Source organism: Pristiophorus japonicus, chromosome 6 (genome assembly GCF_044704955.1).
Source record: "Pristiophorus japonicus isolate sPriJap1 chromosome 6, sPriJap1.hap1, whole genome shotgun sequence".
Classification (NCBI taxonomy): Eukaryota; Metazoa; Chordata; class Chondrichthyes; family Pristiophoridae; genus Pristiophorus; species Pristiophorus japonicus.
In genome coordinates this window covers 253,577,172-253,600,503 of record NC_091982.1, presented here as the reverse complement: position 1 = coordinate 253,600,503, position 23,332 = coordinate 253,577,172, and the positions used below count along the sequence as shown (strand labels likewise).

General features: G+C 53.6%; 3 protein-coding genes across 5 annotated transcripts in view; 1 reads left to right on the top strand and 2 right to left on the bottom strand.

The window, feature by feature from the left end:
• The window catches only part of LOC139266041 (myoneurin-like), a 56,964-nt gene extending 49,228 nt beyond the window's left edge, over positions 1-7,736 (bottom strand). Inside the window, exon 1 of one of the 2 annotated variants that reach the window (XM_070883840.1) lies at positions 7,672-7,736. The gene's annotated coding sequence lies outside the window, so the exon portion shown is untranslated. Of the gene's footprint in view, positions 1-2,860; positions 2,899-7,671 lie in introns of those variants that run through there. The other variant, XM_070883841.1, reaches the window with a different exon arrangement.
• Positions 7,737-7,778: 42 nt separating this feature from the next.
• The window catches only part of LOC139266040 (uncharacterized), a 37,392-nt gene continuing 21,838 nt past the window's right edge, over positions 7,779-23,332 (top strand). Inside the window, exons 1-2 of one of the 2 annotated variants that reach the window (XM_070883836.1) lie at positions 7,779-8,338; positions 16,054-16,210. The gene's annotated coding sequence lies outside the window, so the exon portion shown is untranslated. Of the gene's footprint in view, positions 8,339-15,729; positions 15,786-16,053; positions 16,211-23,332 lie in introns of those variants that run through there. The other variant, XM_070883837.1, reaches the window with a different exon arrangement.
• LOC139266299 (mannan-binding lectin serine protease 1-like) overlaps positions 15,769-23,332 on the bottom strand; it is a 172,264-nt gene continuing 164,700 nt past the window's right edge. The window contains exon 17 of the mRNA XM_070884122.1: positions 15,769-16,156. Within this exon, the coding sequence (XP_070740223.1) occupies positions 15,966-16,156 (191 nt within the window). The 3' untranslated portion in view covers positions 15,769-15,965. The remainder of the gene's footprint in view (positions 16,157-23,332) is intronic.

Sequence of the window (23,332 nt, the reverse complement as noted above, 5' to 3'; positions counted from 1 at the left end):
CAACACCCCCTCCCCGCTGATAATGCATCTCCGTGGTCCCAGAATCGGACTCTCTCCCTCTCTCACTCCCCCTCCCACTCCCCGCTCCCCCCCCTGCCCCCTTCCCCTCTCTCACGCCCTCCCCCCTCTCTCACCCCTACCCCCTCTCTCCCTTTCTGTCCTTCCCTCACCCCCTCCCCCTCTCAAGCCCCCCCTCTCTGCCACTCTCACGCCCTCCCCCCCCCCCACTCTCCCTCTGTAACGCCCTCCCCCCCTCACTCTCTCTCTCACGCCCAGCGCCCCCCTCTCTCACGCCCTCCCACTCTCCCCCTCTCACGCCCTCCCTCTCTCACGCCCTACCCCCCACTCTCCCTCTCCCCCGCCCTCCTCCCTCTCGCACGTCCTCCCACCCCCCTCTCACGCACCCCTTCCTCTCATGCCCACCCTCCTCTCCTCACGCCCTCCCCCTCCTCCCCCACTCCTCTCTCTCATGCGCGCGCTCTCGCGCTCTCTCTCTCTCTCTCCCTCTTTCTCTCTCACGCCTTCCCTCTCTCTAACGCTCTCTCGCCCTCCCTCCCTCCCTCTCTCTCGTCCTCACTCTGTCTGTCTCTCTCCCTCCCTCCCTCCCTCCCTCTCTCTCTCTCACACGCCCTCCATCTCCCTCACACCCCCCTCCGCTCTCTCTCACACCCGTTGCCCCTTCTCTCTCTCTCTCTCTCTCTCTCTCTCTCACACGCCCGCCCCCTCTCTCTCATATCCGCTCTCTCTCTCTCACGCCCCCTCTCTCTCTTTCTCTCTCTCTCACACAAACCTGCCCTCTCTCTCGCTCTCTCTCGCTCTCTCTCTCTCTCCCTCCCTCAAGCTCTCCCCCTCCCCCGCGCCCTCCCTCTCTCTCGCGCGCCCTCCCTCTTTCTCCCTCGCGCACGCGATCTCTCTCTCTCGCTCTCTCTTTCTCTCGCGCACCACCTGTCTGTCGCGCCCGCTCTCTGTCACGCCCCCTCCCTCTCTCTCTCTCGCTTGCACGCACGGCCACCCTCTCTCTCTCTCTCTCTCTCTCTCTCCCTCTCTCTCACGCCCGCCCCCTCTCTCTCTCTCTCACACCCTCTCTCTCACGCACGCCCGCGCTCTCTCTCTCACTCAGGCCCGCCCGCGCTCTCTCTCTCTCTCTCTCTCTCTCACGCCCCCGCTCTCTCTCTTTCTCTCTCTCTCACACACACCCGCCCTCTCTCTCTCTCTCTCTCTCTCACGCCCTCCCGCCCTCCCTCTCTCACGCCCTCCCTCTCTCACGCCCTCCCTTCCTCTCTCTCTCTCTCTCTCTCTCACACACGCCCTCCATCTCTCTCTCTCTCACGCCCTCCCGCACTCTCTCTCGCTCTCTCTCTCTTACGCCCTCCCTCTCTCTCTCTCTTTCGCCCTCCCTCTCTCTCTCGCCCGCCCTCCCTCTCTCTCTCTCTTTCGCCCTCCCTCTCTCTCTCGCCCGCCCTCCCTCTCTCTCTCTCTTTCGCCCTCCCTCTCTCTCTCGCCCGCCATCCCTCCCTCCCCCCTCTCTCTCTCTCTCTCTCTCTCTCGCCCTCCCTCCCTCTCTCTCTCGCGCTCTCCTCCCTCCCTCCCTCTCTCGCGCTCTCCTCCCTCCCTCCCTCTCTCGCGCTCTCCTCCCTCCCTCCCTCTCTCGCGCTCTCCTCCCTCTCTCTCTCTCGCTCCCTCCCTCTCTCTCTCTCTCTCTCTCGCTCCCTCCCGCTCTCTCGCTCCCTCCCGCTCCCTCCCTCTCTCTCGCTCCCTCCCTCTCCCTCCCTCTCTCTCGCTCCCTCCCTCTCTCTCGCTCCCTCCCTCTCTCTCGCTCCCTCCCTCTCGCTCCCTCCCTCTCTCTCGCTCCCTCCCTCTCTCTCTTTCTCTCACACCCTCCCTCTTTCTCTTTCTCACGCCCTCCCTCTCTCTCTCTCCCTCTCACTTTCTCACGCCCTCCCTCTCTCTCGCCATCTCTCTCTCTCGCCCTCACGCCTGCCCGCGCCCTCTCTCTCTCACGTCCGTCCGCCCGCCTGCCCTTTCTCTCTCTCACGCCTGCCCTCTCTCTCTCTCGCACCCCCTTTCTCCCCGACGACCCTCACTCTCTCTGATTCTCTCTCTGCCCGTGTACATGTGTATGTCCCTCTCTGTCTCTCATAGAACCATAGAAATTTACAGCACTGGAGGCCATTCAGCCCATCATGTCCGCACCAGCCGACAAAGAGCTACCCAGTCTAATCACACTTTCCAGTTCTAGGTCCGTAGCCCTGCAGGTTACAGCACTTCAAGTGCACATCCAAGTACTTGTTAAATGTGGTGAGGGTTTCTGCCTCTACCACCCTTTCAGGCAGCGAGTTCCAGATCCCCACCGCACTCTGGGTGAAAAAGGTTCTCCTCAAATCCCCTCTAATCCTTCTACCAGTTACTTTAAATCTATGCCCCCTGGTTATTGATCCCTCTGCTAAGGGAAACAGGTCCTTACTATCCACTTTATACAGGCCCCAACGTTAGCGTTCTCATCCAGGCCAACATCCCCAGCATTGAAACACTGACCACACTTGATCAGCTCCACTGGGCAGGCCACATACTTCGCATGCCAGACACGAGACTCCCAAAGCAAGCACTCTACTCGGAACTCCTTCACGGCAAACGAGCCAAAGGAGGGCAGTGGAAACGTTACAAGGACACCCTCAAAGCCTCCCTGATAAAGTGCAACATCCGCACTGACACCTGCCCTAAATGGAGGAAGTACATCCGGGAGGGCGCTGAGCACAGAGTCCCGTCGCCGAGAGCATGCAGAAACCAAGCGCAGGCTGCGGAAAGAGCGTGCAGCAAACCAGTCCCACCCACCCCTTCCCTCGACGACTAGCTGTCCCACCTGTGACGGGGACTGTGGTTCTCGTATTGGACTGTTCAGCCACCCAAGGACTCATTTTTAGAGTGGAAGCAAGTCTTCCTTGATTCCAAGGGACTCCCTATGGTGATGATGAGGTGTTAATACAGGGCTACAGGGATAGAGCGGTGCAGTGAGATTAGTTTGGGATTGATGCAGAGCTATGGGGAGAGAGTGGGGCAGTGGGATTAGTTACATCCTTGTAAATCACATCTGTGTCCTCTCTAGTGCAATCACATCTTTCCTGTAATGTGGTCACCAGAACTTCCAATGCACTGGCCTCTCACATTTTACCCTTCGTAAACTAGAGGTGGTTCAAAACTCGCCTGCCCATTTCCTAACTCGCACCAAGTCCCCATCACCCTTGTGCTCGCTGATCTACATTGGCTTCCGGTTAAGCCACGCCTCAATTTCAAAATTCTCATCCTTTCAAAATTCGCCCCTCCTTATCTCTGTAATCACCTCCAGCCCCACAACCCCACCCCCTGAGATGTCTGTGTTCGTCAAATTCTGCCCTCTTGAGCATCCCTGATTATAAATCATTCAACCACTGGTGGCCATGCCTTCTGTTGCCTAGCCCCTAAGCTCTGCAACTCCCTGCCTAAACCTCTCTATCCTCCTTCAAGACACTTCTTAAAACCTATCTCTTTGAGCAAGCTTTTGGTCACCTGACTTATTTTTTTCCTTATGAGGCTTGATGTCAAATTTTGTGTTTCATAATACTCCTGTGAAGCGCCTTGGGATGCTTCACTACATTAAAGGCGCTATATAATACTAGCTGTTGCGGTCTAACCAGTGTTTTATACAGTTCAAGCAGAACCTCCCTGCTCTTATATTCTATGCCTTGGCTAATAAAGGCAAGTATTCCGTATGCCTTCTTAACCACCTTATCTACCTGGCCTGCTACCTTCAGGGATCTGTGGACATACACTCCAAGGTCCCTTTGTTCCTCTACACTTTTCAGTGTCCTACCATTTATTATGTATTCCCTTGCCTTGTCAGCCCTCCCCAAATACATTACCTCATACGTCTCCGGATTGAATTCCATTTGCCATTGTTCTGCCCACCTGACCAGTCCATTGATATCCTCCTGCAGTCTACAGCTTTCTTCATTATCAACCACATGGCCAATTTTTTAAAAATCATCTTCAAACTTCTTAATCATACCCCCTACATTCAAGTCTAAATCATTGATATATACCACAAAATGCAAGGGACCTAGTACTGAGCCCTGTGGAACCCCGCTGGAAACAGCCTTCCAGTCACAAAAACACCCATCAACCATTACCCTTTGCTTCCTGCCTCTGAGCCAATTTTGTATCCAACTTGCCACTTTGCGTTGGATCCCATGGGCTTTTACTATCGTGACCAGTCTGCCACGAGAGACCTTATCAAAAGCATTGCTAAAATCCATATAGACTACATCAAACACAATGCCCTCATCAACCCTCCTTGTTACCTCCTCAAAAAATTGAATCAAGTTAGTCAGACATGACCTTCCCTTAACAAATCCCTGCTGACTGTCCTTGATTAATCCATGTCTTTCTAAATGAATATGTATTATGTCCCTCAGAATTTTTTCCAATAATATTCCCACCACCGAGGTAAGGCTGACTGGCCTGTAATTACTCAATCTATCCCTTTCTCCCTTTTTAAACAAAGGTACAACATTAATAGTCCTCCAGTACCACACCTGTAGCCAGAGAGAATTGGAAAATGATGGTCAGAGCCTCTGCTATTTCCTCTCTTGCTTCTCAACAGCCTGGGATATATTTCATCCAGGCCTGGGGATTTGTCCACTTTTGAAGATGCTAAACCTCTTAATACTTCTTCTCTCACTATGCTTATTTCATCTAATATTTCACACTCCTCCTCACCGATTGCAATGTCTGCATCGCCCCTCCCTTTCGTAAAAACCATACTTGCTCTGAACCATCACAGTCCCCTCCTTAAATGACTCCCATTGCTCTGACATGAATTTACTTTCAAGTCACTGTTTTCTTGTCCACTTTGGCTAAATCACCTCTCAGCTTAGTAAAATTGGCTTTTGGCCAATTGAGAACTTTTATTCCAGGTCTAACTTTGTCCTTTTCCATAATTACCCTAAATCTGACTGAATTATGATCACTAGCACCAAAATGTTTTCCCACTGATACCCCCACCACCTGCCCAGCTTCATTCCCTAAAATCAAGTGCAGAACCGCCCCCTCCCTTGTTGGGTTTGCTACATACTGGCTAAAAAAGTTCTCCTGAATGCATTTTAGAAATTTTGCACCCTCTATACCATTTATACTAGTTGTATCCCAGTTAATATTAGGGTACTTGAAATCCCCTACTATTACTGCCCAATTGTTTTTGCATTTCGCAGTAATGTGCCTACATATTTGTCCTTCTATCTGCCTCTGACTGTTTGGGGGGTCTATAGTACACTCCCAGCTGTATGATCAACCCTTTTTTGTTATTTAGCTCAAACCATATAGCCTAATTTGATGATCCCTCTAACAGATCGTCACTCCTCACAGCTGTAACTGATTCTTTAATCAATACTACGACCCTCCCCCACCTTTTTAAGCCCCTCTCTATCCCGTCAGAAAACCCTGTAACCAGGAATGTTGAGCTGCCGATACTGCCCTTCTTTCAGCCATAATAGCTATATCGTACACCCAAGTGTTTATCTGTGCCTTTAGCTTATCTACCTGTGCCTGCCTCTTCCCCTCCCTGCTCTCCTCCCTCACTACCTCTCCCTCTCCTTGTCTCTCTCTCTCACATAGGAACATAAGAAATAGGAGCAGGAGTAGTCCATACGGCCCCTCGAGCCTGCTCTGCCATTCAATACGATCATGGCTGATCCGATCATGGACTCAGGTCCACCTCCCTGCCCACTCCCCCTAACCCCTTATCGTTTAAGAAACTGTCTATTTCTATCTTAAATTTATTCAATGTCCCAGCTTCCACAGCTCTGAGGCAGTGAGTTCCAGAGATCCACAACCCACAGAAGAAATTTCTCCTCATCTTAGTTTTAAATGGGCGGCCCCTTATTCTAAGATTTTTGCCCTCTAGTTCTAGTCTCCCCCATCAGTGGAAACATCCTCTCTGCATCCACCTTGACAAGCCCCCTCATAATTTTATAAGTTTCAATAAGATCACCTCTCATTCTTCTGAACTTCAATGAGTACTCCAACCTACTCAACCTTTCCTCATAAGTCAATGCCCTCATCTCCGGAATCAACCTAGTGAACCTTCTCTGAACTGTCTCCAAAGCAAGTATATCCTTTTGTAAATATGGAAACCAAAACTACACACAGTATTCCAGGTGTGGCCTCACTAATACCCTGTACAACTGTAGCAAGACTTTCCTGCTTTTATACTCCATCTCCTTTGCAATAAAGGCCAAGATTCCATTGGTCTTCCTAATCACTTGCTGTACCTGCATGCTAACCTTTTGTGTTTCTTACACAAGTGCCCCTAGGTCCCGCTGTACTGCAGCACTTTGCAATCTCTCTCCATTTAAATAATAACCTGCTCTTTGATTTTTTTCTGCCAAAGTGCATGACCTCACACTTTCCAACATTACACTCCATCTGCCAAATTTTTGCCCACTCACTTAGCCTCTCTATGTCCTTTTGCAGATTTTGTGTCCTCCTCATACAGTGCTTTTCCTCCCATCTTTGTATCGTCAGCAAACCTGGCTACGTTACACTCGGTCCCTTCTTCCTAGTCATTTATATAGATTGTAAATAGTTGAGGTCCCAGCACTGATCCCTGCGGCACACCAGTAGTTACTGATTGCCAACCCGAGAATGAATCATTTATCCTGACTGTTCTGTTTGTTAGCCAATCCTCTATCCATGCTAATATATTACCCCAACCTCTCTGTCTCTGTCTCTGTATCTATCTGTCTCTCTCTCTCTCTCTCTGTGTCTGGCTCTCGCTGTGTGTGTGTGTGTGTGTGTCTCTCTCTCTCTCTCTCTCTGTGTGTGCGTATATCTCTCTCTCTCACTGTCTGTCTGTCTCTCTCTCTCACTGTCTATCTGTCTGTCTCTCTCTGTCTATCTCTCTCTCTCGCTCTGTGTGTGCGTCTGTCTCTCTGTGTGTGTGCGTATATCTCTCTCTCACTGTCTATCTGGCTCTCGCTCTGTGTGTCTCTCTCTGTCTCTTTGTGTGTGTGTGTGTGTCTATCACTATCTCTCACTGTCTGTCTCTCTCTCTCACTGTCTATCTTTGTGTGTGTGTGTGTCTCTCTCTCTCTCTCTCTGTGTGCGTATATACCTCTCTCTCACTGTCTGTCTGTCTCTCTCTCTCTCTGTCTGTCTGTCTCTCTCTCTCTCTCACTGTCTCTCTCTCTCTCTCTGTGTCTGTCTCTCTCTGTGTGCGTATATTTCTCTCTCACTGTCTGTCTCACTGTCTGTCTCTCACTGTCTCTCTCTCACTGTCTGTCTCTCTCTGTCTGTCTGTCTCTCTCTCTCTCTGGCTCTCGCTGTGTGTGTGTGTGTCTGTCTCTCTCTGTGTGTGCGTATATCTCTCTCTCTCTCACTGTCTGTCTGTTTCTCTCTCTCTCTCACTGTCTATCTGGCTCTCGCTCTGTGTGTCTCTTTGTGTGTGTGTGTGTGTGTGTGTGTGTCTCTCTCTCTCTCTCTGTGTGTGTCTCTCTCTCTCTCTCTGTGTGTGCGTATATCTCTCTCTCTCTCTCTCTCTCACACTGTCTATCTGGCTCTCGCTCTGTGTGTCTCTCTCTGTCTCTTTGTGTGTGTGTGTGTGTATCTCTATCTCTATCTCTCTCTCTCTCTCTCTCTCACCTTCTCCAGATTTTCAGGCCGAGCTGCAGGCTGCCATATTAGTGACGCCACGCACCATCACGTGCCGCGCCTGGCACCGCCCCCCCCCCCCCGGCTGGCCATGTGACCAAAGCCCAAACACTGAGGGAGCGGCCTGAGGAGCCCGCCGGCGGTAACAGTGGCCGGCCTGAGGAGCCCGCCCGCCGCCTGTGGTAACTGAGCGGCCTGTCCACCCGCCCGCCGCCTGTGGTAACTGAGCGGCCTGTGGGGATTGCCCGCCGCCTGTGGTAACTGTGGCCGGCCTGTGGGGATTGCCCGCCGCCTGTGGTAACTGAGCGGCCTGAGGGGATTGCCCGCCGCCTGTGGTAACTGTGGCCGGCCTGTGGGGATTGCCCGCCGCCTGTGGTAACTGAGCGGCCTGTCCACCCGCCCGCCGCCTGTGTCAGCGTGGCCGGCCTGTGGGGATTGCCCGCCGCCTGTGGTAACTGTGGCCGGCCTGTGGGGATTGCCCGCCGCCTGTGGTAACTGAGCGGCCTGTGGGGATTGCCCGCCGCCTGTGTCAGCGTGGCCGATGGTGAAGCACTCGCGCTGCCTGACCCCGCACAGCTGTGCACGGCGGGCGCCAGGCCCGTGAGCAGTAGTCACACCGCTTGCAGCATTGATGGAACATTTCATGGAACCTGTCAATGTAAGAATACCCATTAATATTTAGCAGATAGAGAGCCTAACTGTGCACACCACAAACTCCTGCTTCCTGACTGTTATTGCTGGCTTATGCCCAGTGTTTACACAGTATAGTCGGGGAGTCTAGGGCAAGGGACATAACCCCACAATCAGAGCCAGGCCATTCAATGTTGGTTAGGAAACACTTCTTCACACAAAGGGTGATACAAGTTTGGAACTCTCTCCCACAAAAAACAGTATATGCCAGCTCAATTAATAGTTTTAAATCTGAGATCGATAAATTTTTGCTAGCCAAGATAATAGATATGGAGCTAAGGCGGGTTGATAGAGTTAGGATACTTATCAGCCATGATCTCATTAAATGGTACAGGCTTCAAGGGGCTGAGTGGCCAACTTCTGTGTCCATTGCAGTTCTTTCATTACATAACATATATTTCCATACTCCAACTGAGCATGTATTCAAGAGAGACCGTGAGAGTGATCCAGAAAGAGCAAGGAAGAGAGACGTTATACATAAAATCAAAGAGCAAGTTATTTAAATGGAGAAAGATTGCAAAGTGCTGCAGTACAGCGGGACCTGGGGGTACTTGTGCATGAAACACAAAAGGATAGTATGCAGGTACAGCAAGTGATCAGGAAGGCCAATGGAATCTTGGCCTTTATTGCAAAGGGGATGGAGTATAAAAGCAGGGAAGTCTTGCTACAGTTATACAGGGTATTGGTGAGGCCACACCTGGAATACTGTGTACAATTTTGGTTTAATATTTAAGAAAGGATATACACCCTGTACTTGCTTTGGAGGCAGTTCAGAGAAGTTTCACGAGGCTGATTCCGGAGATGAGGGGGTTGACTTATGAGGAAAGGTTGAGTAGTTTGGGCCTCTAATCATTGGAATTCAGAAGAATGAGAGGTGATCATATCGAAATGGCCCCTTGAGCCTGCTCCGCCATTTAATACAATGATGGCTGATCCGATCATGGACTCGGGTCCATTTCCCTGCCCGCTCCCCATAACCCCTTATTCTCTTACCGGTTAAGAGACTGTCTCTCTCTGTCTTAAATTTATTCAATGACTCAGCTTCCACAGATTTACAACCCTCAGAGAAGAAATTCCTCCTCAGTTTTAAATGGGCGGCCACTTATTCTTAAAAATATGCCTCCTAGTTCTAGTCTCCCCTATCAGTGGAAACATCCACCTTGTCAAGCCCTTTCATAATCTTATACGGTTCGATAAGATCACCTCTAATTCTACAAATGTAGGCTGCAACTATTTGTACTAACTGATTGGCAGCCGTTTCTCTGATTGACTCTCCATTTATGCATGACCTATTGCTGATTGGTCCCCTTGGAGGATAAGCCACACCCTGAGGTTCCTATGGAATGTGTAACTGGAACTGCCCAGCCCAAGTTCTGACTGACTTTCCAATTTGTAATTCGATCCAGGATAGATCTCCCCAAAAGCCACCAAGATCCAGCCGAAATCCCTTACCCCAGCGCAAGTGCATCCCTCCCCACCAATAGATGGGGCATTGATTGTTAACCTGTTCATTGGGTATGAAGTAAATAGTTACAGTGTCGTGACTTGTGGATTTCATCCACCCCAACGATGTCCCTTGTAACACATGCACCGAGTTTGCACACACCAGGGGGTTCGAAGAATGTGATCTGTCGACTCTTGAGTTCCCGCTCTACCCTCTGAATCAGCACCCCCCTCCTCCCCGCTCACCTGTGTCTCTCTCGCCCCACCCCCAGGCTCTCTCTCTCTCTTCCCCGTACCCCCCGGCGCGCTCTTTTCCCCCCTCCCCCCCCAAAGTTCTCTCTAACCCCCCCCCCCCCCCAAAGCGTTCTCTCCTCCCCCGCAAGCTCTCTCTCACCCCCCCCCAGTGCTCTCCCCACGCCCCCAACTGCTCTCTTCCCCCCCCCAGCTCTCTTCCCCCCCCGCAGCTCTCCCTCTTCCCTCCCCCCAGCTCTCCCTCTCCCCCAGCTCTCCCTCTCCCCCGCCCCCCCAGCTCTCCTGCCCCCCCCAGCTCTCTCCGCCTTTTCCCCTGCTCTCCCCCCGCCCCCAGCTCTCCTGCCTCAGCCCCCCAAGCTCTCTCCCTCCACCCCCCCCCAGCTCTCTCCCTCCACCCCCCCCCAGCTCTCTCCCTCCCCACTGCTCTCTTCCCCCTTTCCAAACTCTCTCTCTCTCCCACCCCGCCCCCCCCCCCCCCAAGCTCTCACCCACTCCCCCCAGCTCGCTCTCCCTCCCCACAAGCTCTTTCCTCCCCCTCCACCCAAGCTATCTCTCTTCCGCCCCCCCCTCCACCCAAGCTATCTCTCTTCCGCCCCCCCCTCCACCCAAGCTATCTCTCTTTTCCCCCCCCGTCCCCCAAGCTCTCTCCCCCCACACCAAGCTCTCTCTCCCCCCACACCAAGCTCGCCCCCATCCCCAGCTCTCTCCCCATCCCCACCAAGCTCTCTCTCTTCTCGTCCCCCTCTCCCATCATAAGCTCTCTTCACACCCCCCGCAATCTCTCTCCCGACCCCCCAAGCTCTCTCTTTCCCCCCCCCGCCAAGCTCTCTCTTTCCCCCCCCGCCAAGCTCACTCACCCCCCCACCAAACTCTCTCACCCCCAAACTCTCTCCCCCCAAGCTCGCTCTCTTTCCACCCCCCCCCCACAAACTCACTTCCCCCCTCCCCCCAAGCTCTCTCCCCCCCCCCCCCAAAACTCTCACTTCTCTCCCCCTCCCCCAACTCTCTCCCTTCCCCCCCAGCTCTCTCCCTTCCCCCCCAGCTCTCTCCCTTCCCCCCCAGCTCTCTCCCTTCCCCCCCAGCTCTCTCCCTTCCCCCCCCAGCTCTCTCCCTTCCCCCCCAGCTCTCTCCCTTCCCCCCCCCAGCTCTCTCCCTTCCCCCCCAGCTCTCTCCCTTCCCCCGCCAGCTCTCTCCCTTCCCCCCCCAGCTCTCTCCCTTCCCCCCCAGCTCTCTCCCTTCCCCCCCCAGCTCTCTCCCTTCCCCCCCCAGCTCTCTCCCTTCCCCCCAGCTCTCTCCCTTCCCCCCCCAGCTCTCTCCCTTCCCCCCCCAGCTCTCTCCCTTCCCCCCCCAGCTCTCTCCCTTCCCCCCCAGCTCTTTCCCTTCCCCCCCCCCCAGCTCTCTCCCTTCCCCCCCCCCCCAGCTCTCTCCCTTCCCCACCCCCCAGCTCTCTCCCTTCCCCCACCCCCCAGCTCTCTCCCTTCCCCCCCCCAGCTCTCTCCCTTCCCCACCCCCCAGCTCTCTCCCTTCCCCCCCCCCCCAGCTCTCTCCCTTCCCCCCCCCAGCTCTCTCCCTTCCCCCCCCCCCAGCTCTCTCCCTTCCCCCCCCCCAGCTCTCTCCCTTCCCCCCCCCCCCAGCTCTCTCCCTTCCCCCCCCCCAGCTCTCTCCCTTCCCCCCCCCCCAGCTCTCTCCCTTCCCCCCCCCCCAGCTCTCTCCCTTCCCCCCCCCCCCAGCTCTCTCCCTTCCCCCCCCCAGCTCTCTCCCTTCCCCCCCCAGCTCTCTCCCTTCCCCCCCCCAGCATTCTCCCTTCCCCCCCCAGCTCTCTCCCTTCCCCCCCCAGCTCTCTCCCTTCCCCCCCCAGCTCTCTCCCTTCCCCCCCCAGCTCTCTCCCTTCCCCCCCCAGCTCTCTCCCTTCCCCCCCCAGCTCTCTCCCTTCCCCCCCCAGCTCTCTCCCTCCCCCCCCAGCTCTCTCCCTTCCCCCCCAGCTCTCTCCCTTCCCCCCCCAGCTCTCTCCCTTCCCCCCCCAGCTCTCTCCCTTCCCCCCCAGCTCTCTCCCTTCCCCCCCAGCTCTCTCCCTTCCCCCCCAGCTCTCTCCCTTCCCCCCCCAGCTCTCTCCCTTCCCCCCCCAGCTCTCTCCCTTCCCCCCCAGCTCTCTCCCTTCCCCCCCAGCTCTCTCCCTTCCCCCCCCAGCTCTCTCCCTTCCCCCCCCAGCTCTCTCCCTTCCCCCCCCAGCTCTCTCCCTTCCCCCCCCAGCTCTCTCCCTTCCCCCCCAGCTCTCTCCCTTCCCCCCCCAGCTCTCTCCCTTCCCCCCCCAGCTCTCTCCCTTCCCCCCCCAGCTCTCTCCCTTCCCCCCCCAGCTCTCTCCCTCCCCCCCCAGCTCTCTCCCTTCCCCCCCCAGCTCTCTCCCTTCCCCCCCCAGCTCTCTCCCTTCCCCCCCCAGCTCTCTCCCTTCCCCCCCCAGCTCTCTCCCTTCCCCCCCCAGCTCTCTCCCTTCCCCCCCCAGCTCTCTCCCTTCCCCCCCCAGCTCTCTCCCTTCCCCCCCCAGCTCTCTCCCTTCCCCCCCCAGCTCTCTCCCGCCCCCTCCCGAGCTCTCTCCCGCCCCCCCCCCGAGCTCTCTCCCGCCCCCCCCCGAGCTCTCTCCCGTCCCCCCCCGAGCTTTCTCCCGCCCCCTCCCCGCCAGCCCCAGCTCCCTCCCGCCCCCTCCCCGCCAGCCCCAGCTCCCTCCCGCCAGCCCCAGCTCCCTCCCGCCCCCCCGCCAGCCCCAGCTCCCTCCCTCTCTCTCTCTCTCCCAGCTCACCGCAAGGTCTCACTCTGCCCCACCCCCGCCAGTTACCTCTTCTTCCTTCCCCGTAATCTCTTCTTACTCCCCACACCGCCCCCCGCCAGCGCACCCCGCACATTCCCCACGTCTCCGGACCACGCTCAATACCCATGTTCCCCGCTCTCTCCCCACGTCCCGCACCCCGCTCACTCCCCACGTCCCCCGCTCACTCCCCACGTCCCCGCATCCCGCTCACTCCCCACGTCCCCGCATCCCGCTCACTCCCCACGTCCCCCGCATCACGCTCACTCCCCACGTCCCCGCATCCCGCTCACTCCCCACGTGCTCACTCCCCACGTCCCCGCATCCCGCTCACTCCCCACGTCCCCGCATCCCGCTCACTCCCCACGTCCCCGCATCCCGCTCACTCCCCACGTCCCCGCATCCCGCTCACTCCCCACGTCCCCGCATCCCGCTCACTCCCCACGTGCTCACTCCCCACGTCCCCGCATCCCGCTCACTCCCCACGTCCCCGCATTCCGCTCACTCCCACATCCCGCTCACTCCCCACGTCCCCGCATCCCGCTCACTCCCCACATGCTCACTCCCCATGTCCCTGCATCCCGCTCACTCCCCTCGTCCCGCACCCCGCTCACTCCCCTCGTCCCGCACCCCGCTCACTCCCCACGTCCCTGCACCTCGCTCACTCCCCACGCACTCCCCCCCCACGCACTCCCTCCAGCTCACTCCCCACGCACCCCCCCTCCGCTCACTCCCACGCACCCCCCCGCTCACTCCCACGCACCCCCCCGCTCACTCCCCACGCACCCCCCCGCTCACTCCCACGCACCCCCCCCCCGCTGACTCCCCACGCACCCCCCCCCCCGCTGACTCCCCACGCACCCCCCCCGCTGACTCCCCACGCACCCCCCCCGCTGACTCCCCACGCACCCCCCCCTCTGACTCCCCACGCACCCCCCGCTCACTCCCCACGCACCCCCCCGCTCACTCCCCACGCACCCTCCCGCTCACTCCCCACGCACCCCCCCGCTCACTCCCCACGCACCCCCCCGCTCACTCCCCACGCACCCCCCCGCTCACTCCCCACGCTCACTCCCACGCACCCCCCCTGCTCACTTCCCACGCACCCCCCCTGCTCACTTCCCACGCACCCCCCCCCCCGCTCACTTCCCACGCACCCCCCCCGCTCACTTCCCACGCACCCCCCCGCTCACTCCCCCGCTCACTTCCCACGCACCCCCCCCGCTCACTCCCCACGCACCTCCCCCGCTCACCTCCCCCGCTCACCCCCACCCGCTCACCCCCCACGCACCCCCCCCCGCTCACTCCCCACGCACCCACCCCCCGCTCACTCCCCACGCACCCACCCCCCGCTCACTCCCCACGCACCCACCCCCCGCTCACTCCCCACGCACCCACCCCCCGCTCACTCCCCACGCACCCCACCCCCCGCTCACTCCCCACGCACCCCCCCCGCTCACTCCCCACGCACACCCCCCCCCGCTCACTCCCCACGCACCCCCCCCCGCTCACTCCCCACGCACCCCCCCCCGCTCACTCCCCACGCACCCCCCCTCCCACTCCCCACTCCCCACTCCCTCCCACTCCCCACTCCCTTCCCACTCCCCCTTCCCACTCCCCACGCCCCTCCCCACGCCCCTCCCCCTCCCACGCCCCTCCCCCTCCCACGCCCCTCCCCCTCCCACGCCCCTCCCACTCCCCACGCCCCGCCCTCTCCCACTCCCCGCCCTCTCCCCGCCCCCCCTCTCCTTCCCCTCCCTCTCCCCTCTCCCCTCCCCACGTCCCCGCCCCGTCCCACTCCCCCGCCCACCTCCCACATCCCCGCCCCCTGCCCACTCCCCACGTCCCCGCCCCTCACCCACCCACTCTCCACGCGTCCCTGCCCCACGCCCACTCCCCCGCACCCCGCTCACTCCCCATCTCCCCTCTACCCCCCGCTCACTCCCCTCCACCCCCCGCTCACTCCCCTCGTCCCTGCCCCCCGCTCGCTCCCCCACCACCGTTTACCTGGCTGCTTCAATCTCGCCTCTGGTCAATGGGGACCCCAAGATGTTGATGGGAGGTTGGGGTGGGGATCTGGGTAATGGAGGGTGGGGGGTCTGGGTAATGGGAGGCACGTTGGTCAGTGGTGATCGGGGTGGCTGATCGAGCTTTTGGGGCTACTGGGGATCAGGAGAGGGGCTGAAGGGGGCGAGCCAGAAGATCTGGGTGGGAGGGCAGGAGGAGGTCTAGGTGAGGGGGGGGCGGGCAGGAGGTCTGCGGGGGGGGGGGGTGGAGAGGGCAGGAGGTCTGGTGGGGGGGGGGGGGGGGGAGGGCAGGAGGTCTGGGGAGGGGGGCGGGCAAGAGGTCTGGGGGGGGGGGGAGGGCAGGGGATCTGGCGAGGGGGGGTGAGCAAGAGGTCTGGGAGACGAGCAGGAGGTCGTTGGGGGGAGGGGGCGAGCAGGAGGTCTGAAGGCGGGCGAGTAAGAGGTCTGGGCGGGGTGCCAGCAGGAGGTCTGTGGGGGGGGAGGGCAGGAGGTCTGTGGCGGGAGGGAGGGCAGGAGGTCTGTGGCGGGAGGGAGGGCAGCGGGTCTGTTGGGGCTAGGGCAAGAGTTCTGTGGAGGGGAGGGCAGGGAGTCTGGCGGGGGGGCGAACAGGAGGTCTGGGGGGGGGGGGGGGAGGGCAGGAGGTCTGGGGGGGACGAGCAGGAGGTCTGGGGGTGGGGGGGGGGAAGAGGGCTGGAGGTCTGTGGGGGGTGGGGGGGGGAAGAGGGCTGGAGGTCTGTGGGGGGAGGGCAGGAGTTCTGGGGGTTGCGGGGGGCAGGAGGCTATTGAAAGACAGAACAAACAGTAAGGATAATTGAAGATTTCTGATTTCTTTATTAAAAGAGCAGATTCACAGCACAGTGAGAGTTTCTGATCACCATCAATTTCACAGAAAGGTATTGCTGCTTGTTACAAATTATATAATTTACCCAAAAGAACAAAATATGTACAATAGATTGTTCTACAAAATACTCAAAACCTGCAGAAAAATTATGCAAAATAACTTTATATTTCTAAAATATTTTTGAGGTTCTGGGTCCCTAAAATTGATTTCAGTCCATAATTCCTCTTGTGTTTTATGTCTTGATCTTTGTTACGTTTTTGATCCACTTGAGGCTTTTTCTGACATTAGAATAAACTCCGTATCTGTTGTCCTCTCCACAGCCGTCGCCCCACGACACCGTCCCTCCCAGGAACCAGCGATTCGTTCCTCTGTCCAGAGCCACCATCGGGCCTCCAGAATCTCCCTGACAGGCATCGCTCCCACCTACAATTGTCAGTGAAGGCATTATTGTCATGGAAACTCACACGTCTGAACAGAGTAAGCGTGTGTGGAACGGGCGAGCTGACTCGGATTGGAGTATATTCTAAACTGGCATTGTGGGTGGGCCGAGTTGGAGGGAGAATAATTGGAAACTTGTGTACACTTACTGCTGTTTCAGTCCATACTTCCTCTTGTGTTTTATGTCTTAAAACTACTCCAGAGGCAGTGTTGACCCCGTGGTAGCAATCTCTCCCCAGGGAGTCAGAAACTTGTGGGTTCGAGCCCCATTCCAGCAATTTGAGCACGTGAGGAGCAGGGGGGTTCTCCCCAGTGTCCTCGCTCATATATATCCCTCAACCAACACCTAAGACAGATTATCTGGTCATTTATCTCATTGCTGTTTGTGGGACTGTGCTAATGTTACTGAAAGAAATCAGTCTGTGGAGCAAATGCTCACTGAGGAAGGGTCTGCGGTACAGATGCCATTAAACACCGCGGACTAGGTGGAAACCTGGGGACAGTGAGGGGACTGTTCCTGTAGAGAAGTGAGGGGGCAGTATTTATCATCAGTATGGAGCAGATTAATAATGCATTTCTTGTAAAATGTAAGGAATGAAATTCTATAAATGCTCAGTTTTGTTTTTCCCCTGTTTATTTGGCACCTGTGTTTACAATGCCCTCCCTCCATTTCAGAACGATACCGGACTTCAACAGTTAAGTTATGAAGAAATATTACATAAATTAGGGTTTCCTAGAATTTAGAAGATTAAGGGGTGATCGGATCAAAATTTTCAAGATATTAAGGGGAACAGATAGGGTAGAGAGAAACTATTTCCGCTGGTTGGGTGTTCTACCACTAGGGGGCATAGTCTAAAAATTAGAGCCAGACCTTTCAAGAATGAAATTAGGAAACACTTCTACACACAAAGGGAGGTAGAAGTTTGGAACTCTCTTCCACAAACGGCAATTAATGCTAGATTAATTGTTAATTTTAAATCATAGCTTTTTGCTTACCAAAGGTATTAAGGGATATGGGCCAATTAAGGGAGTTATGTCGCAGATCAGACATAACCTCATTTGAGTGGTGGAGCAGGCTCGAGGGCCTCAATGGCCTCCTCCTGTTCCTGTGTAACAGGCTTGAGGGGCCGAATGGCCTCCTCATGTTACTGTGGAACAGGCTCGAGGAGCTGAATGGCCCCCTCCTGTTCTATGTTCCAAAGGAAAGAGGCATACATTAAGTACATCCATCATAGGTGTTCCCTCATATCGAGGATGACTTGCTTCCACGCCAAAAAGGGATGAGTTCACAGGTGTTTCAATGAAGGACCTAATATTCCAGATCCCGAACTCCATGTTGAAGGATGGAAGATGCCTATGCGTGGATTTTTTTTAACGTGTGGTGGCTGTTGCTTGACAGAGCTCGGTCTTGGTCCAGTGGTTAGGATTAACCAAGACGACTGGAGACTAGCTCTGCTGCACAGACCTAGTGCGCACAGATATTGCAGTGTGGGCTGGCCCGTGTTGCCCCTGGGCCCTGGCCTCTCCTGGGCCCTGATCATGTTGCTCCATGATCTCTCGCCGCTCCTTCACCCTGACCTCGCCGCTCCTGCTGTACCTGTCCACGCTCCATTCACCGACCTGGACCTTGGTGATCCAAGTACATAGACAGGAGGGAATGCATGATATATTAAATAAACTAATCAAACTCAAAGAGGATAAAACCCTTGGTCCGGATGGATTGCATCTACACATTTTAACAGAATTTAGGGAAGAGATAGCAGAGGCATTACTACACATATTTAATAATTAGTTAGAAAAAGGTGTAGTGCCAGAGGACTGGCGGATAGCTAACGTAATACCTACATTTAAGAAGGGGAATAGAACATGTCCAAAGAATTATAGACCAGTCAGCTCAACATCGGTGGTAGGAAAAATAATGGAATCCCTACTAAAGGAGAAAATAGAAGAACATCGAGAAACCAAAAATATAGTAATGAATAGTCAGCATGGATTTCAAAATGGAAAGTCTTGTTTGACCAACCTCATTGAATTTTTGAAGTGGTAACAGAGAGAGTAGACAAGGGTAATGCAGTAGATGTAATTTATCTAGATTTTCAAAAGGCCTTCGATAAGGTACCCCATAATAGACTGATGAACAAGGTCAGAGAATGCAGAGTCCGGGGACAAGTAGCAGAATGGATAGCTAACTGGCTTCAAGACAGAAAGCAGAGTAAGGGTAAAGGGTAGCTATTCACAGTGGCAGAAGGCGGGTAGTGGTGTTCTACAAGGATCAGTACTGCGACCACTGTTCACAATTTATATTAACAATTTACAGTTTGGAGTCAAAAACACAATTTCTAAATTTGCCAAATTGGGGCGTAGTCGTTACTGAGGAGGACTGCAACTAATGACAGGAGGACATTAATGAACTTGCAGAATGGGCATATAATCAGAAAATGAAGTTCAACACAGATAAATGTGAGGTACAAATATTACATTTTGGTAGGAAGAATAGGGAGGACACTTATTACTTGGAGGGTGTGAGTCTAGGTGAGGCCGAGAAACAAAGCCTCTAGCAGATTGGAAAACTGCAAATGTAACCCCCCTATTTAGGAAAGGAGGCAGACAAAAAGCAGGAAACTATAGACCAGTTAGCCTAACATCTGTCGTTGGGAAAATGCTGGAGTCCATTATTAAGGAAACAGCAGATGGACATTTGGAAAAGCATGATTCAATCAAGCAGGGTCAGCATAGTTTTATGAAAGGGAAATCATGTTTGACAAATTTGCTAGAGTTTTTTGAGGACGTAACGAGCAGGGTGGATGAGGGGGAACCAGTGGATGTGGTGTATTTGGATTTCCAGAAGGCATTCGATAAGATGCCACATAAAAGGTTACTGTACAAGATAAAGGATCATGGGGTTGGAGGTAATATATTAGCATGGATAGAGGATTGGCGAACTCACAGAAAACAGAGAGTCGGGATAAATTTCCAGTTGGTAAACAGTGACTAGTGGGGTGCTGCAGGGATCGGTGCTGGGGCTTTAAATATTTACAATCTATATTAATGACTTGGATGAAGGGATCGAGTGTAATGTAGCCAAGTTTGCTGATGATACAAAGATGGGTGAGAAAGCAAATTGTGAGGAGGACACAAAAAATCTGTAAAGGGATATAGACAGGCTAAGTGAATGGACAAACATTTGGCAGATGGAGTATAATGTGGGAAAATGTGAGGTTATCCACTTTGGCAGAAATAATAGAAAAGCAAATTAAAATTTAAATGGAGAAAAATTGCAAAGTGCTGCAGCACAGAGAGACCTGGGGGTCCTTATGCATGAAACACACAAAGTTAGTATGCAGGTACAGCAAGTAATCAGGAAGGCAAATGGAATGTTGGCCTTTATTATAAAAGCAGAAAAGTCCTGCTACAACAGTGCAGGGTATTGGTGAGGCCACACCTGGAGTACTGCGTACAGTTTTGGTCTCCGTATTTAAGGAAGGATATACTTGCATTGGAGGCTGTTCAGAGAAGATTCACTAGGTTGATTCCGGAGATGAAGGGTTGACATGAGGATAGGTTGAGTAGGTTGGGCCTATATGCATTGGAGTTTAGAAGAATAAGAGGTGATCTTATTGAAACATATAAGATAATGAGGGGGCTCGACAAGGTGGATGCAGAGAGGATATTTCCACTCATAGGGGAAACTAAAACTAGGGGATATACTCTTAGCATAAGGGGCCAACCATTTAAAACTGAGATGAGGAGAAATTTCTTCTCTCAGAGGGTTGTAAATCTGTGGAATTCTCTGCCCCAGAGAGCTGTGGAGGCTGGGTCATTGAATATATTTAAGGCGGAGATAGACAGATGTTTGAGCAATAAGGGAGTAAAGGGTTATGGGGAGCGGGCAGGGAAGTGGAGCTGAGTCCATGATCAGATCAGTCATGATCTTATTGAATGGCGGAGCAGGCCCGAGGGGCCAAATGGCCTACTTCTTCTCCTATTTCTTATGTTCTTATGTTTTTCTTTAAGGGCACATGTTTGGCCTGAGCCCTCCGGATCTCCTCGTTTAATGCACCCACTGTTCCGACACTGATTTACCTACAAGTAGCTGTTTCCAAATCACTTCTCAACTTAGCAAAGTTAGCTTTTCCCCAATTTGGGACTTTCATTACTGGTCTGTCCTTATCCATAACTACCTTGAATCTGACTGAATTATGGTCACGGTACCCAAGTGCTCTCCCACTAATACCCCTGCCACACCTGCCCAGCTTCATTCCCCAAAACTAAATTCAGAACCGCCCCCTCCCGTGTTGGGCTTATTACATACTGCCCAAAAAAGTTCTCTTGAATGCATTTTGGGAATTCCACACCCTCTATATCATTCACGCTATATTTGTCCCAATCAGTATTAGGGTAGTTGAAATCCCCCACTATTATTACCTATGGTTTTTGGACTTTACAGAAATTTGCCTACATATTTGCTCTTCTATCTCCCTTCCACTATTTGGGGGTCTATAATACACACCCAGCAGTGTGATCAGCCCTGTTTTATTTTTCAGTTCGACCCATATGGCCTCATTTGATGATCCCTCTAACATATCATCCCCCCTCACAGCTGTAAAAGTTTATTTAAATCAATACTGCGACGACCCTCCCCCCCCCCCCCCCCAGACACACTTTTTTACCACCCTCTGTTTCCTGTCTAAAAATCCTGTAACCAGGAATATTGAGCTGCCAAACCTACCCCTCTTTCAGCCATGTTTCTGTAATGGCTATAATGTCATACTCCCAAGTGTCTACCTGTGTTCTCAGCCCATCCGCCTTATTCGCTATACTCCTTGCATTGAAGAATATACCATTTAGCACAGGAAGACCTCCTTGATTACTACTTACTAACCCTTGTTTCTTCTGTCTTACAGATTCACTTTCTACATTCTTGCTTTCCAATTTCAGTTTTACTTCCTTCTCTATTGAATTTGTTCTGAGGTTCCCATCCCCCTGCCAAGCTAGTTTAAACTCTCCCCAACAGCACTAGCAAAACTCCCCGCGAGGATATTGGTCCCAGCGCTGTTCAGGTACAACCCGTCTGGTTTGTACAGGTCCCCTCTCCCCCAGAAGTGGTCCCAATGCCTCAGGAATTTAATGCCCTCCCTCCTGCACCAACTCTCCAGCCACGCGTTCATCCTCTCCATCCTTCTATTCTTGTACTCATTAGCACGTGGCACCGGTAGTAACCCGGAGATTAATACCTTTGAAGTCCTATGCTAAATTGTAAATAGTTGAGGCCCCAGCACCGATCCCTGCGGCACTCCACTAGTTACTGAAAATGACCACCTTGTTCCTCTACATTTCTCAGTGTCCTACCATTTAATGTGTATTCCCTTGCCTTGGTAGCCCTCCCCAAGTGCAGTACCTCACACTTCTGCGGATTGAATTCCATTTGCCACTGTTCTGCCCACCTGACCAGTTCATTGATATCTTCCTGCAATCTACAGCTTTCTTCTTCATTCAACCACACAGACAATTTTTGTATCATCTGCAAACTTAATCATACCCCTACATTTAAGTCTAAATCATTGATAAATACCACAAAAAGCAAGGGGCCCAGTACTGAGCCCTGCGGAAGCAGCCTTCCAGTCACAAAAACACCCATTAACCATTACCCTTTGCGTCCTGCCTCTGAGCCAAATGTTCTAAAAGAGGGAGCTGCAGAGATAGTGGATGCACTGATATTAATCTTCCAGATTCCTGAGATTCTAGAACAGTACCCAAGGATTGGAAGGTAGCAAACATAACCCCACTGTCTCAGAAAGGAGGAAGAAAAAAAGCGGGGAACTATAGGCCAGTTAGCCTGACATCAGTCGTAGGCAAAATGCTAGAATCTATTATTAGGGATGTGATAACAGACACTTAGAAAATCGTAATAGGATTAGGCAAAGTCAACATGGTTTTATGAAAGGGAAATAGTGTTTGACAAATAGAGTTTTTTGAAGATGTAACAAGGGGGAAACCAGTGGATGTGGTGTATTTGAATTTTCAAAAAGCATTTGATAAAGTGCCACACGAGATTATTACACAAAATTAGGACTCATGGGATTGGGGATAATATATTAGCACGGATTGAGGATTGGTTAATGGACAGAAACAATGGGTTGACAGGCTGTAACTAGGATCAGTGCTGGGGCCCCAGCTATTCACAATCTATATCAATGACTTAGATGAAGGGACTGAGTGCAACGTATCCAAGTTTGCTGATGTTACAAAGTTAGGTGGGAAAGTAAGCTGTGAGGAGGACGCAAAGAGGCTGCAGAGAGATATAGACAGGTTGACTGAGTGGGCAAGAACATGGCAAATGGAATACAGTGTGGAGAAGTGTGAAGTTATCCACTTTGGTAGGAAAAACAAAGCAGAATTATTTTTAAAAGGTGAGTTACTGGGAAATGTTTGCATTCAGAGGGACCGGGGTGTCCTTATACATCAATCACAGAAAGTGAACATGCAGGTTCAGCAGCAATTAGGAAAGCAAATGGTATGTTAGCTTTTGTTACAAAGGGATTAGAGTATAAGAGTAAAGAAGGCTTACTACAATTATGCAGGGCATTGGTGAGACCGCACCTGGAGTACTGTGTACAGCTCTGGTCTCCTTACCCAAGGAAGGATAAACTTATCTTAGAGGGAGTGCATCAAAGGTTCACCAGACTGGTTCCTGGGATGGGGGGATTGCCCGATGAGGAGAGATTGAGTAGATCACGCCTATATTCCCGAGCATTTAGAAGAATGAGAGGTGATCCAATTGAAACTTATAAAATTCTTAAGGGGCTTGACCGGGTTATTGCTGAGATGAAGTTTCCCCTGGCTGAGGAGTCTAGAACCAGGGGTCACAGTCTCAGAATAAAGCATCGGCCATTTAGGACTGAGATGGGGAGAAATGTCTTCAGTCAAAGGGTTGTGAATCTTTGTGATTCTCTTCCCCAGAGGGCTGTGGATGCTCAGTCGTTGAGTATATTCAGGACAGAGGTTGATAAATTTTTGGGAACAAAGGGAATCGAGGGATATGGGGATGGGGCCGGAAGGTGGAGTTGAGGTAGAAGATCAGCCATAAATTTGTTGAATGGCGGAGCAGGCTCGAGGGGCCGAATGGCCTACTTCTGTCCCTATTTCTTATGTTCAAAAGCC